Source organism: Lethenteron reissneri, chromosome 51 (genome assembly GCF_015708825.2).
Source record: "Lethenteron reissneri isolate LAM-NWPU_2019-01 chromosome 51, ASM1570882v1, whole genome shotgun sequence".
NCBI lineage: Eukaryota > Metazoa > Chordata > Hyperoartia > Petromyzontiformes > Petromyzontidae > Lethenteron > Lethenteron reissneri.
This window is the reverse complement of record NC_083829.1, coordinates 7513808-7528595: the sequence shown is the minus strand read 5'-3', so window position 1 is coordinate 7528595 and position 14788 is coordinate 7513808. Positions and strand designations below refer to the sequence as shown.

Genomic DNA, 14788 nt, shown 5'->3' with positions numbered 1-14788 from the left:
ACTTACGTGACTTTACCGAAAAAACTAAGAGTATGAATCCTTGCAGTCACGAAAGCTTCAAATCTAGAATGGGGGGGGGGGGGGTGTTTATACGCACGAATAACCTCACACACCACCCCTCATGAAGACAAAGATCCCCCTTGTAGCCTTATCAGGCTCTTAGAGCAAGTGCTGTTAGAGAATGGCACCGATGAAGGCCGGGGCGAGCACACGAGGGGGTGGGTTGGGCAGCACCAAGCCCGGCAGAATTTGCGGACAGCACTTGCCCCAACAAGTCTTCATGGCTACGCGGGGATCTTTGTCTTGTGTGTCAATTCAGCCCGGTGCGGTGTGAAGAAAAACATCGCCACCGGGAAGACAAAGGCGGCCGGAGCCGGTCACCCCATCCCCTCGTGTCCCCGTGCCGGCCTTCGTAGGTGCTACTCGCGAACGGCACTCGCCCCAAACGGCCTGCGAAGGCTACACGGGGGATATTTGTCTTTGTAAAGTGCGAGCATCACATACCGGCATTCCGGACTGACAAATCACCTTCAAACCCAAACATTCGCGGACAATTTAGCCAAATGTCAAGCGATCCGTGGCAGCCACGCGTGTGTGTGTGTGCGTGTGTGCGTGTGTATCCGTGTGTGTGCGTGTGTGCGCGTGTGCGCGTGCGTGTGTGCGCGTGTGTGTGCGCGCGTGTGTGCGCGCGTGTGTGCGCGCGTGCGTGCGTGTGCGTGCGTGTGTGCGCGTGTGTGTGCGTGCGTGTGTGCGCGCGTGTGTGCGCGCGTGCGTGCGTGTGCGTGCGTGTGTGCGCGTGTGTGCGTGCGTGCGTGTGCACGTGGGGGGGGGGGGGAGCGGTGGGCTTGGTGGTTAGCGCACTGCAATAGGACCCGGCAACTCGAGGTTTCTCCTCTTCGACTGCGATGAATAACAGTGGGCGAGCGAATATGAGGAAGTCTTTTGGCGGCAATACATTTCCACGTGTTGGGCCAACTTCGTTGAGCTGTCAGCTGTGGCCAGGTCGCTTCTGAAAAAGCGCAGTGGAGCTCGGTGAGCCTTACCTGGTAAAAAAATATATATAGTTTGGTTTAGTTTTCATCGTTTAAATAGAGTCGGTCCTGGGCCTCCTCGAGGTTGACCAAGCCGTAAACGAGTACGTACCTGGTGCGGTGTGTCAAGCTTAGCATTGGGGATACAAAGGCGGACGGGTGTGGTGTTGACCACCCACTCCCCTCGTGTTCTGTGCCGGCCTTAATAGGTGCTCGCTAAAAGCTTCTCTCCCCAACAGCCTGTTTCAGACTCTATGGAGGATCTTTGGTACGGCGCACGAGGGGATGGGTGGCCAGCGCCACGCCCGGCCCCCTTTGTCTTCCCAGTACGAATCGCTTCAACACACACCACAGACACCCACACATCCAGACACTGGACACACCCAGGTATATCCAGTTGTGCGTGTCTATTTGTGTGACAAAGATCCCCCGTGTAGCCTGAACTGACTGTGAGGGCAAGTGCGGCTAGCGAGCACCTATGAAGGCCACCTCGGCACACGTGGGGGTGGATGGGCAGCACCACGCCCGGCCACCTTTGTCTCCCCAAGCGGCGATGTTTACGCACCGCACCAGGTATTCATTTGAGGCTGAGTCGACCTAGGAGAGGCCCAGGACCGGTTCAGATAATCGTCACTGGTGTTGACCGTGAGCGGGAATCAAACTCGGGTCACCTGGTGAGTTCGAAATTCTCACTCACCTGGTGAGTTAGAGAACACAATCTGACTCACGTGGTAAGCATTTCTCACTCACCCGGTGAGTTAGAAATTCTTACCTGTGGAGTTAGCATTTCTCACTCACCTGGTGAGTTAAAGAACGATTCTCACGGACAGATGTATCAGCGGCTGCGAGGTAAAGGTAGGCGGCGTCTCGCTCGCCACTGCGTCACGGCATCTTGAGGGGCGTCGACTCCACCGGGAGATTCTCATGAGTCGGAACATCGTCGCTGCCGCAGGCGGGGAGGGTGCCCCCGCTCAGGACCACGAGATGCCGCACCTCCGACGTACGGTGGGAAAGAATTCCAAGACACACACACACACAGCTGACTCTTGAAGAAGAGAGGGAGGGTGACCTTGCCTTTGAACGCCTGGAAAGTTCACCGGCGTCGCTTCAAGGCAAGGGCCTGACTGTGCTTCTGATGAGACGAAACCGGTCCAGAGAGTGTTTGCTCGAGTTAGACCAAAGCTGCTGTAATCGCGCGCTCTAAGAAGGCCGTGCTGCTGATGGGATGGTTAAAAAAAACATTAGTTCACGTAATTTTTTTACGTGTGGAGAGAGAGATATGTGTGGAGGCGGCGGGCGGGCGGGGGGGGATCACCTGCTGGTCAAGAGAGCTTTGATATCGAGCGATGCCTCTGGGCTGGTGGTGCGGGGGGGGGGCTAACGGCTGGTTGACGTTCGTCAGCTGTTCACCCTCGCGGTGTGCATTTCACGTTCCGCGCGGTGGCAACACGGGGGGGCGGGAGGCTCCTCTGTTGACCCCGAGCCCCCGAACGTGGCCAGGGCAGCAGGCAACAGCGTGACAAGGGCGCGCCACTCCCCCCCGCCCTCGCGCCCCCCCCCCCCAGGGGAGACGCGGGCGCACCCTGTTGGCGTGTCCCCACGGGTGTGCCCCCACGATTACCGCCACGTTCCAACCACCACCACCACCACTGTCGCCGCCGCCGCCGCGCCTTCGCGAGCAGCACGATGCTCCCACACTCCCCTGCGCTCCACTGCCAATCCAGGGCCGTCTCTCCGGTGGCCGCACGTGGCCTGCAGTGACCCAGCAGCCAGCGCTGTGGAGGCATCGGCAGCGGCCAGGAGGGTTGGCGGATTCGTCGCGCGCCTTGGGCGTGTGAAACTCATCTCTTGAAAACGAACGTCCTTCGATTGGAAACTCGCGTCTTGAGAACTGCGAAAGGAGTTCAACGCACGGTGCAGACGCAGTACAAAACGCCCTTCCCCGTGGGCGGGCGTCGGAAGAGGAGCCGTATCCTGGCTACTAGAGCAAGTCTCCATCTGTTCCATCTGCTCCATCTGTGTGATGGGGCAGAGTTGTTGACCCCCCCCCACCTCGCTCGCGCGTGGGTTTCCTGCCACGTGGTGTAAACAACTTCCCCCCCCCCCCACCCGTCTATACGCAGCGGGCTACGCCGTGAGGGCGACGCCGTTCTACGAACCCTCTCCCTCTACGAACTCTCTCGCTCGCCCCTGGGAGGCGACAATCACCGCACGACCTCCAGGCCACGATGGCCCAGATTAGGTTCCTCTGCGGTTTGCTTTTTTGCTCCAATTTCTATTTGCTTCTCGGCTGTAAATGATTTAGTTTTGCTCGTCATTTTGGGGGCGCCTTCAGCCCGCCGCTCCCCAGGTCACGCTCTTGCGAATGCGTCTCCCCCTCGCCTCGCCTGAATTCTCACAAAAATCAACTCCAGACTTCACCCCAAACCCACATCTTGTACTTTACATTCGCGTAACAAAGTGGTCTCTTATAACCGAGAGAATACGGTATCGCGACTGGCCGGCCACGTGGAATGTCCAAACGCTGCCTGGCGAGGACAGGAGAGGCTGCCATTCCTCTGCCGGGAGCCGGGCCGGTACTAGTTCTGGCTCCGGTCACCACCAGCGTGGACAGTCCTCTACTCACTTGGTCCGCCGCTCGGGGCAAGAAGCTGTCAAACAACACGGAACGGCGCTCTCTTTCTGAACGAAAGAATGGAGGAAGAGGCGTTGGAGCGTGGCGGTGGCGAGGTGCGGGAAGCTGCGAGTCTCAGGCTCCCCTCCCCGTCGACTGCGGGCGAGGAATGGTGACGGTGGTCGTGGTGGGCGCGATGACGGTGGCTTACGCGCCCACCGAAGATGAGCAGCAGTGGAGGGATGCAGGCAAGGCCGATGAGTCGGATTGCCCTGCTATGACAACGCGTGCTCAAGGCTGCTGGCTGAAGTGACTCCTTGGGATAGAGTCGTCTCATTGGCTGCTGGATCAATGAGTTTGCCGACATACTTGGTAAAACATTCACACAGACATTATGTTCTCGCGTGCACGAAGGCAGCAGCAGCAATGCGGTTCATGAGCTCGATGCCAATATCGAGGTCTTCTCACGACCAGAGGGCTTCAGGAGTGAGAGTTTGTGTAGTTTTGCTGTTCCTCCTCTTCTGTTGAAGGAGCACGGCTATAGTGGGTTTGCTACGCGGTCAATAGTTTGGGTTGCGCGGCCACAATCGCACTACTGTGGCATGCGTCTGCGATTTTCCATTCGTGAAGGAGATGTGCGCATCGGCCTGTTGATCATCGGAAGGACAACCTACCCATGATCAACCAAGACCACGACAACGTCCCTCGCCGCCAACCCAAGTCCCAATCCCACTTTTGGGATCGCGCTGCCGCTGCTGCTACTGCTGTCGCTGTCGCCATCCCAGAGTCTCACTGCCCATATCCGGAAGAGCGCTGCTGGGCGAACGGAGTGGAACCACACGGACGTCCAAAATAATAAGAACCTCCTCATTCGAGACGCAAACATCAGCGGCACCTCCTCCTGGCTTTGACTTTCCTCCTCCTTCTCCTCCTCCTCGAAGACACTCACCGGTTGGTGGAACCATCAACCGCACCACCAGAACACAGAAATGAAACACCACAACCACGGGACGATGCGTCAATCACTCTTCTATTCAAACAGGACAACACTGACCGGAGGAATTACAACTCAGTGGAGCCCTTCACATGAAATATTAATTCGTATTTTTTAACACATCCCATCAGCCACACGGCCTTTCTACTGGCAGTGCATAGTTTCCGGTTTCGATATTCAGTGTTTCACTGATGTTTACAGGCAAGGGCCCCCCCCCCCCCATCTCTCTCTATGGGTCCCTAGTTAGACCCAAAACCCTATCGTACACAGCGCAGGATAAATATTGTAATACACAACACAATATTTAACAATTTTCTGTCAAGGATTACAGACGCATTACCATCACAGGTAGTTCACAATCTTGATTTGTAACGGAGTTGGCAAAACACTTCGAGGGCAGTCGCTCGCGCAAGCGACCAGACCCTGCTAGCAGGGAGGGGATCAATGAGTGGGGTCACGCGGCAACATCACCAACACCTCCCCCTCCAGCACCACCACCGTCGCCGCCCCATCGCCGCTCGCTCCCGCCTGGGGAGACGGTGACGGACGCGATTGTCCCGGTCGCTGCGTCGTCAGCGGTTCCGCAGACGGCTGTGGCGCGGCGGTCGTGCACAGCACTCGCAGCAGGAGGCTGTGCTCGCGCGCGCGCTCCACCGTGGCGCTCGCCGTCACCTCGTCGCCGGTGAGCAGCGGCGCCGGGAAGCGCAGGCGCGACGATGCCAGCACGCAGCCGGCGCCGGGCAGCCGCGTGCCCAGCAGCGCCGACACCAGCCCCAGCAGCAGCACGCCGTGCACCACCGCCCGGCCCGGCGCGACGCCGACGGCGTCGTGCACGGGGTTGGTGTCGCCCGTGAGCCTCGCGAAGTCGGCCACGTCGCGCGGCGTGAAGACGCGGCGCATCTCGGCGCGGTCGCCCACGGCCCACGCGGCGTCGCCACGGCGACCAGCCGGGGCGGGCACAGGGGGGTGCGACGAGGTGGGGGGGGGCGAGGAGGAGGTGGAGTAGAATGAGGCGTTAGCCGCGGCCGGGGATGAAACTCGGGTCGCCGGGTTCGTAGGGGACGAAGAGGTGGAAGAGGAGGGGGAGGAGGCGAACACGGGGGAGGAGGTGGACCATGAGGTGGTGGACCATGAGGTGGTGGACCATGAGGTGGTGGACCATGAGGAGATGGAGAAAGCAGAGGAGGGGCCAGGTTGCCCACGGATCCTCCACCCGCACTCCGCCCCCATCCGCCGCCCACCACCAGTGGCTGTTGGCAACAGCTGGAGGAGAGCGGAAGGTGTTGGAGGAGACAGCAGGACCCGGAGCTTCGCTATGGCGATCAGGGGGCTCATGGCAACACCGGTACAGCCTCGGCAACCAATTGCAGGCAGCCGATGACAGTCGCAGAAAGTTACAGTCGGTCAGTCCAGTCTCAGGTCCCGGCTGTTGCCCGACAGGGACAGGAGGAATGGAGACACCTGGTGGAGACAGGCGACGATTGTCAGAGGCGCCAAGACCCTGGGTTCCGACCCTGGGTTCCAATCCAGGTTTCAGCCACAGACTCTCACAGAGACCCGCAGACTCACCCCCCCCCCACCACTCCGTATCTCCTCCGTGGCTCCTCTCCCCCCTCTCTTATTTATACAGCGTCCTGTTTCACTGCAGCTCTCTTACCCATTCCAGCAGTTGCTTCTGGCTGTGGTGGTCCCACCTGATAACGAGCGCTTGTGTTGCACCCGAAACGTCGTGATGATAAAAAAAAATTTTTTACTTTTATTTTTTACCTACGTGACTTTACCGAAAGAACCAAAGAGTATGAGTATAGCAATAGAAGGGATCTCAGAGGTAGCTCTGCGACATCCACTTCCGTGGGATGTTCTTCTGAGTGATATGTATGTTTCGTGACCGCGCAATGCCGGTAATTATCACAGTCGGGGATCACGTGGGAAGGAAAACGTCAGAATTAATGAACAAACAAATGTGCCCGTCATTTGCAAGCGGGATTCAACAAAGTTGCTTTGCGTTGCCGAGTAATGGGCAACTTGTACCGTGTGTTGCAAAGCGTCTAGAACAACGTGACACAGACCACCACAACAAAGACCACAACGATGCAGGCGACCTTTCACCGTTCAAGATTTAGATTGAACCCCGAGTCCTGGGCTGGTTTGCCTGCTGTATGAATGTAAAGTTGGATCACCCGATGAGCCACTCACCTGCTGGATGTGGACGGCACAGACGAAGCCCTGGTGCCTCGAGGCCAGAGATAGCGACGCCCACAGACGCACGAGCCCACTGGCACGCGTACAAAGACAAAGGTCCCCCAGGTAGCCTTAACAGGCCGTTGAAGCAATTGCCGTTGATGAGCACCTTTGAAGGCCGGCACGGCACGCCTATGATGGGGTGGTGTGGCCAGCTGCATGCCTGGTGTTTAATTTCGGTGATTAATACACACCGCACCAGGTACTCATTACAGCAGTGGTAACTTATCCTTTACTGCAGCCTTGCACACCCTCTTTGGTTTTCAATCGTGAAACAAAAATGTATCATGTTCATAAATACGTAGGTTTGATCAAACAAAGGAAGTTGCACTCACGTGCCCCGTGCTTAATTTGTGTTTTCGATTATTTACCTTCTAAAAATATCTGGTCACGCCTCGCACCCCCCAGACAGGGCATCTTGCACCCCAGGTTAAGAAGAACCACTGGATTACAGGCTGAGTCGACCTCAGGGGAGGCCCAGGACCGGTTCAGATATTCGTCACTATTCACTGGCCGTTAGCGGAAATCGAACTCGGGTCTCTGGGTTTACAGCAAAATGTGCTCATTATTGCGCCGCCGTTCCCCATGCACTCTCACATATACACAGAGGGTAGCAGGATGGCGGTCCGGTGGTGACACTAAACCTCACAGCAAGCAGCGACAGGGTTCGATTTCCCACTCGGACGCCTGTCTGTGCGATGTTTCTAAGTTCTCCCCGTTCTCCAGAGATCAGAGGTCGCAAACGGGTTTTGATTCCTTACCCGTACCCGGCCGCACCAGGGTCGCAAACGGGTACCCGTACCCTACCCGATACCTGGCCGGGTACGGGTAGCCGGGTATCGGGTAGGGTACGGGTATCGGGTACCCGATTGCGACCTCTGGGATGAAGCCATGTTGCAGGCGCGGGTGGGTTGATTCTAGGAACTTGAATTGTGAGAAGAGACAAGACGTTAGGAAATGAGTGACAAACGGTTACTCACCAGTGACTCACGGCCCTCTCGCTCATTGGTTTGGGTGAGTCACGTGTGGCTACCCGTACCCGGCCGTAGCCGGGTATCGGGTAGGGTGCGGGTATCGGGTACCCGATTGCGACGTCTGCCAGAGAGTGTGTGGAGTCTGTATATTTTCCCCTTGCTCTGCATGGACTTCCTCTGGGTTCTCCGGCTTCCTCCTCCCACAGCTAAATCCACACACACAGCGGTAGTGGTAATGCTCAAACCACATCCCGATGCTGCATTTTTTTCTGCAAATCGCTTAATTGAGATCACACAGCAGCAGCAACATCGCTGCCGACTGCGACAACTCGGCAGGAGCCTTGAGACTCGGCGAGGCCCTCCTGGGTAAACGAGCGGAATCGTAATGATGGTGACGATGACACCATCGTCGCTGCAGGCGGCGGCCAGGTACCTGCTGATGACGCGCAGTATGCACGACTGTGAGCGGACATCAAATCTGATGACGTCGAATGGCAGGGCAGCTCCCACCTGCACGTGCAGAGAGAGAGGGTGGCACGGGGGAGAGAAAGACACGAGCGATGGGGTTAGAGGGGAACGGACACTTGCACCTACAAGGATCCCCCGTGTGGCCACACACACAGATACAGACATCCCCCGTGCTGTCAGCAAGCACCTATTAAGGGCGGCACGACACACGAGGGCATGGCTGGCCAACGCCATGCCCCGGCTGCTTTTGTCTCCACAGCGCTGATGTTTACACAAAGTACCAGGTACTTAGTTTAGGTTGAGTCGACTTAGCGGAGGCCCTGGAATGATTCGGACGTTTGTCACCGATGTTGGCTGTAAGCGGGACGCAAACTTGGGTCGCCGGGTTCGTAGTGCAGTGCAGCTCTAACCACATTGCGTCACCACTCCCGCACACACACCATGGGTGTTTTGAAATTTCAGAGCTCGATCCTTGTTTTGCCAAACGCACATATCTGTTTATACACAAACACAATACAGACGCACAACACATAGACAAAGATCCCCCGTATAAGCTTAACAAACTGTTGGGGCAAGTGCAGTTAGTGAGCACCTATGAAGACCAGCACGGCACACCAGTGGCGATGTTTTCACACATCGCACCAGGTAATCATTTGAGGCTGAGTCGACCTAGGGGAGGCCCAGGACTGGTTCAAATAATCGTAACTGGTGTTGGCCGGGAGCGGGAATCGAACGCGGGTTACTGGGTTCGTAGCGCAGCGTGCCCACCACTTCACTACCGACCTTTGTTTTTCCAAACGCACATCTTTTTTTCACACACACACAACACGCACACACACACAACACACACACCTGGGGACACACAACAGCCACCACTCGCCGCTTATAGTAGGTGACGTCACCATGGCGCTTGTGCAAGACTAGGTGCACCTTGAAGCCAGGTAAAGTGTCAAAGGCTCGCTGGCAGGAGGTCAAGGGACAGACCCAGGTTCTTAAGAGTTGACCGAGATGACTGGCAGATGCACCACCTATGCTCCCTACTGTGCCACCTCGCTGCGTTTTAGCTGCCCAACACTCCGCTCGTTGTTGTGAGCGTCGTTCCTCTGCCCTCCATTGTTTTCGGAGGGCGACTGCCAAGTAGCGTCCCACATGAGCCTCCTCCTCCACAGATGACGATCTTGACACCGCTGGTACCAGTCAACGGCACGTCCACCCAGCTCCACATCCTCCCGTACCACATAAAGCCCGGAGCTTCGTATGGAGCAAACAGGCGAGGTATGTTCCATATAACGTTAAGCAGCCGATAAAAAAGATAATTCCCCTCGACTGATTCGGAATGAGACCTCCACTGCCAAGCCGAAGCTGGTTGTAAGCACGCTGCCCATGTATGGGAACTCCACCACTCTCTCCACAACTGCCCCACCGCTCACGGGGAGTGGAGGCGGTGCGGTGAGTCACTCACCTCCCCGTGCAGCTCACGGAGAGCGTTGGTCACAACCAGACGGAACTCCGCTTCGTTCAGTCTCACTCCCTCCTCCTCCCACTCCCTAGGGGTGAGGGGGTGAGGGGGTGAGGGGGGTGAGGAGGGTGAGAGTGTTTCAGCTGCCGTGCCGGGAGATGGAATCGCAAGTCCAGTGCTGCTGCTGACCTCAGTGTCTCAGTGGACTAGGTGAGCACGCTGTGTTTGCTGCTCCAGGCGTTTCAGGAAACCTGTAACCGGTTTTAACCGTTTTATGTTACCGGAAATGCAGAAAACTGAGTTTCAAGCACCCGAATAGAGACAACCTCACAGTGTGAACATAATGACCTGTGTACTGCGTGTGTCCTGTGCATGTACTGTGCATGCAAAGCGTGTGTACTGTGCATGTACTGCGCGTGTATGGTGTATACGATGTGTGTACTGCGTGTGTACTGCGCGTGTATTGTGTGTACTGCACGTGTACTGTGTGTACTGCGTGTACTGTGTGTACTGTGTGTACTGCGTGTACTGTGTGTACTGCACGTGTACTGTGTGTACTGTGTGTATTGTGTGTACTGTGTGTACTGCGTGTACTGTGTGTACTGCGTGTACTGTGTGTACTGTGTGTATTGTGTGTACTGTGTGTACTGCGTGTACTGTGTGTACTGCGTGTATTGTGTGTACTGCACGTGTATTGTGTGTATTGTGTGCACTGTGTGTACTGTGTGTATTGTGTGTACTGCGTGTATTGTGTGTACTGCACGTGTATTGTTTGTACTGCACGTGTATTGTGTGTACTGCACGTGTTGTGTGTACTGCGTGTGTTGTGTGTACTGCGTGTATTGTGTGTACTGCACGTGTACTGTGTACTGCGTGTGTACTGTGTGTACTGCACGTGTACTGTGTGTGTACTGCACGTGTGTACTGTGTGTACTGCGTGTGTACTGCACGTGTACTGTGTGTACTGTGCGTGTGCTATTGTGTGTACTGCGTGTATTGTGTGTACTGCGTGTACTGCGTGTATTGTGTGTACTGCATGTGTACTGCACGTGTATTTGTACTGCACGTGTATTTGTACTGCGCGTGTACTGTGTACTGCGTGTATTGTGTGTACTGCGCGTGTATTGTGTGTACTGCGCATGTATTGTGTGTACTGCGCGTGTGTTGTGTGTACTGTGTGTGTACTGCGCGTGTACTCTTCTCACAGGCGCGCCCGCAGGTAGAACCACTGGCAGTTTGAGTTGATGACGATCTTCTCGAAGGCAGCCTCTCGCCCGCCGGGTCCAACTCGCCTCATCCCGCGTGACCCCTCGACGACCCCTCGACGGTCACAGGGGTTCCTCCTCACGGGGGTTCCTACGACACATCGCATCATCATCATCGTCATCATCATCAGCCGTGAACTATCCACCGCTGGATGAAGGCCAGAGGTCGCAACCGGGTAATCGATACCCGTACCCTACCCGATACCCGGGTACCCGTACCCGGCCGGGTATGGGTACCCGTTTGCGACCCTGGTGCGGCCGGGTACAGGTACGGGTAGACCGTGAGTCACTGGTGAGTCACCGTTTGTCACTCATTTCCCAACGTCTTGTCTCTTCTCACAATTCAAGTTCCTAGAATCAACCCACCCGCGCCTGCAACATGGCTTCATCCCAGAGGTCGCAATCAGGTACCCGATACCCGTACCCTACCCGTACCCGGCCGGGTACGGGTAGGGTACGGGTACGGCCGGGTATGGGTACGGGTACCCGTTTGCGACCCTGGTGCGCCGGGTACGGGTACGGGTAAGGAATCAAAACCCGTTTGCGACCTCTGATGAAGGCATCGCTGCCCTATCCGGGGTCGCCATCTCCCCACGAACCGATTTCGACGCTCCATCTCCGCGGTGGACGTGACCCCCTTGGGCGTGTTGATTCACTCGTTTGGCTGCCACTCTGTTATTAGTCTCGACCACCGGTCCCTTCTGGCCGTGACGGCTCCTGCCCAAGCCTCACTCACGTCTCTTTTAAAATTTTGGATGATGTCTCTAAAACCGTGCATGGCCTCTATCATCCATGGGTGGAAAAAACCCGATTTTTCCAGCGGCAGGCATCGGGTTTTTTCTTTAATACAATTAAACCCGATTTCGGGGAATTAAAAGCTGGTTTAATGAATACGAAACTCTGATCCAAGGCTTTGGCTGCTTCCTCGTCGGTGCTGCTATCATCGTACTCGGGGGGCCGTCGGGCACGGGGTAGTCGTAGAATGCGGCGGGCAGGTTGGTCTTGATGAACACGAGCTTCTCCTCCACAATCGTGGGCACCGCCAGTGAGTTCCTGAGCTCGGAATGGATGAAGCCCATCGTTGAGAAGTTGGCGAAGTGCGGTTCTGCAATTAGAACCAATTAAACCGGATTTCTCCCAATCTCAGATGATCGGGTTTAATATAAAAATACAATTAAACCCGATTGTAAAAAACTCGTTTGTGCCACCCTTGCTATCATCCGTGTGTTCCTCTGCCTCTCGGTCGAATTCGCAGCGTGAATCTCGCCCCAACCCTCCCGCACGCTTCTCCGTGCACTCCCCAGTTGTTATTCCGTCTCGCTTGTCTCTGCTCCACGCATCACAGTCCCTGACCGAGACCTCTCTTCTTCGGGCTCCAATCTGCGGCAGCTACAGAGTGCCATCGCGTGTTCAAGCACCGCACCGCAGGAGAGCATTTACACTGTGCACTGTGACAACACCTCACCACTCTACCACTCTCATCACCACTCACCCCACCACCACTCACCCCACCACTCACCCCACCATTCCACCACTCACCCCACCACTCAACTCCACCACCACTCACCCCACCACCACTCAACTCCACCACCACTCAACTCCACCACTCACCCCACCACCACTCTCCCCACCAATCACTCCACCACCACTCACTCCACCACCACTCAACTCCACCACTCAACTCCACCACCACTCTCCCCACCACTCACTCCACCACTCACCCCACCACTCACTCAACTCCACCACTCAACTCCACCACTCAACTCCACCACTCAACTCCACCACCACTCTCCCCACCACTCACTCCACCACTCACCCCACCACTCACTCAACTCCACCACTCAACTCCACCACTCAACTCCACCACCACTCTCCCCACCATTCCACCACTCCACCACTCACTCCACCACTCACCCCACCACTCACTCCACCACTCACTCCACCACCACTCAACTCCACCATTCAACTCCACTACCACTCACAGTATCCCCAACACTCACCCCACCAATTACCGCACCACCACTCACCCCACCACCACTCTCCTCACCACTCACTCCACAACTCACCCCACCACTCACTCCACCACTCACTCCACCACTCACTCAACTCCACCATTCAACTCCACCACCACTCACAGTATCCCCACCACTCACCCCACCACTCACCGCACCACCACTCACTCCACCACCACTCTCCCCACCACCACTCTCCTCACCACTCACTCCACCACTCACCCCACCACTCACTCCACCACTCACTCCACCACTCACTCAACTCCACCATTCAACTCCACCACCACTCACAGTATCCCCACCACTCACCCCACCACTCACCGCACCACCACTCACTCCACCACCACTCTCCTCACCACTCACCCCACCACCACTCACCGCACCACCACTCTCCTCACCACTCACCCCACCACTCCACCACTCTCCTCACCACTCACCCCACCACCACTCACCGCACCACCACTCTCCTCACCACTCACCACTCACCCCACTCTCCTCACCTCTCCTCTTCTCACGGGAGACTCGCAGCTCTGAGGGGGGTGGGGGCGGGGCCAGCGCGCGCGCCTCGAGATTCTTCTCGCAGCTGACGCAGCCGCCGCTGCTGCTGCTGCGTCAGCTGCTGCGTCAGCTGCCCCGCGTCGCGTGGCGGCCATGTTGGTAAGGGGGTAGACGCCTCTCTGGGAGAGTAACACGAGGCAGGCTTTGGACCACCAATATTTCTCGGTTTGAAGCTTTCGTGACTGCAAGGATTCATATTCTTAGGTTTATTTTACTTTTATTAATTAATTTTTTTTACCTACGTGACTTTACCGAAACAACATAAGAATACCACCAATATTATAATAATAGAGGTTTTTTTGGTTAAATCGCGCAATTATAAATGCGTCGTAACCATCCACCAACCAGGACACAGGCAATCAGTCAGGGATTTATCACGTAAACTAAACAACGCGCCAAAAAATTAGGGGCTGTCCATAAATGACGTCACGCGATTTTGGACGATTTTGTCGATTTTTGGCGATTTCTGACCCCCCCCCCCCTTCGTCACACGACGTCACAAAAAGTCAGACCCCCCCCCCCCTCAAATATGACGTCACAAAGCTCTGCCTCCCCCCCCAAAAATAAAACAATGCTTCAAATCGCTTTAAACTATTGTCATTGTAGTGCGTATTTAATGTGGCGCTGCACTCTGATGTTGTAGGAGAAAACATTTATTAAAAAGTCTAATTAAGTATAATGTGTTGTCTATATTTAAAGTTGCGCATTTTGATGTGACGTCACATTTTTCAAACCCCATCCCCCTCGTCATGTCTGACCCTCCCCCCCTCTAGGTGCATGACGTCATTTATGGACGGCCCCTTACTACTTCATCCCACCTGTGTTATTGGAGAGTAAATGCACATTTCCCAGAGCCCCCCCCCCCGCTCCCTGAGCAACATGGCCGCCAAATTACAAAACGCTTTAATTTGGTCCCCTCGACGAGACGGACCGTACCATTATGTCTCCGAGGTATCTCTTTGAGAGAGAAAAAATTCATCGGACACAATAATTAATCAATCTAACCTTTAAAAACACGTGATCAATAGCTTATTAAATTATATATAAACACGTTTAAGCGTGTTCAATTGCAACGCCCGTACTTTAGATGGTCAACTATGCAATAGAATACTCCGATTCCCCCCTTCATTACGTAATGGTACATTCCACCGTCGTCTTTACGACAGCGGCCC

The 14788-nt window shown here is 55.7% G+C and overlaps 2 protein-coding genes across 2 annotated transcripts; both read right to left on the bottom strand.

Moving 5' to 3' along the window:
• Positions 1-4656: 4656 nt before the first annotated feature.
• On the bottom strand, positions 4657-5974 carry HTD2 (hydroxyacyl-thioester dehydratase type 2). The gene has a single exon (XM_061572953.1). The coding sequence runs from the start codon at positions 5972-5974 to the stop codon at positions 5081-5083; it is 894 nt and encodes a 297-aa protein (XP_061428937.1). The 3' UTR covers positions 4657-5080.
• RPP14 (ribonuclease P/MRP subunit p14) lies at positions 5928-13591 on the bottom strand. The gene is made up of 7 exons (XM_061572952.1): positions 13559-13591; positions 11996-12151; positions 10987-11137; positions 9785-9869; positions 8288-8364; positions 6836-6914; positions 5928-6100 (listed from the first exon to the last, which is right to left on the bottom strand). Exons 2-7 carry the CDS (start codon positions 12123-12125, stop codon positions 6044-6046), a joined length of 579 nt encoding a protein of 192 aa, XP_061428936.1. The 5' UTR covers positions 12126-12151; positions 13559-13591; the 3' UTR covers positions 5928-6043.
• Between the last annotated feature and the right edge of the window lie 1197 nt (positions 13592-14788).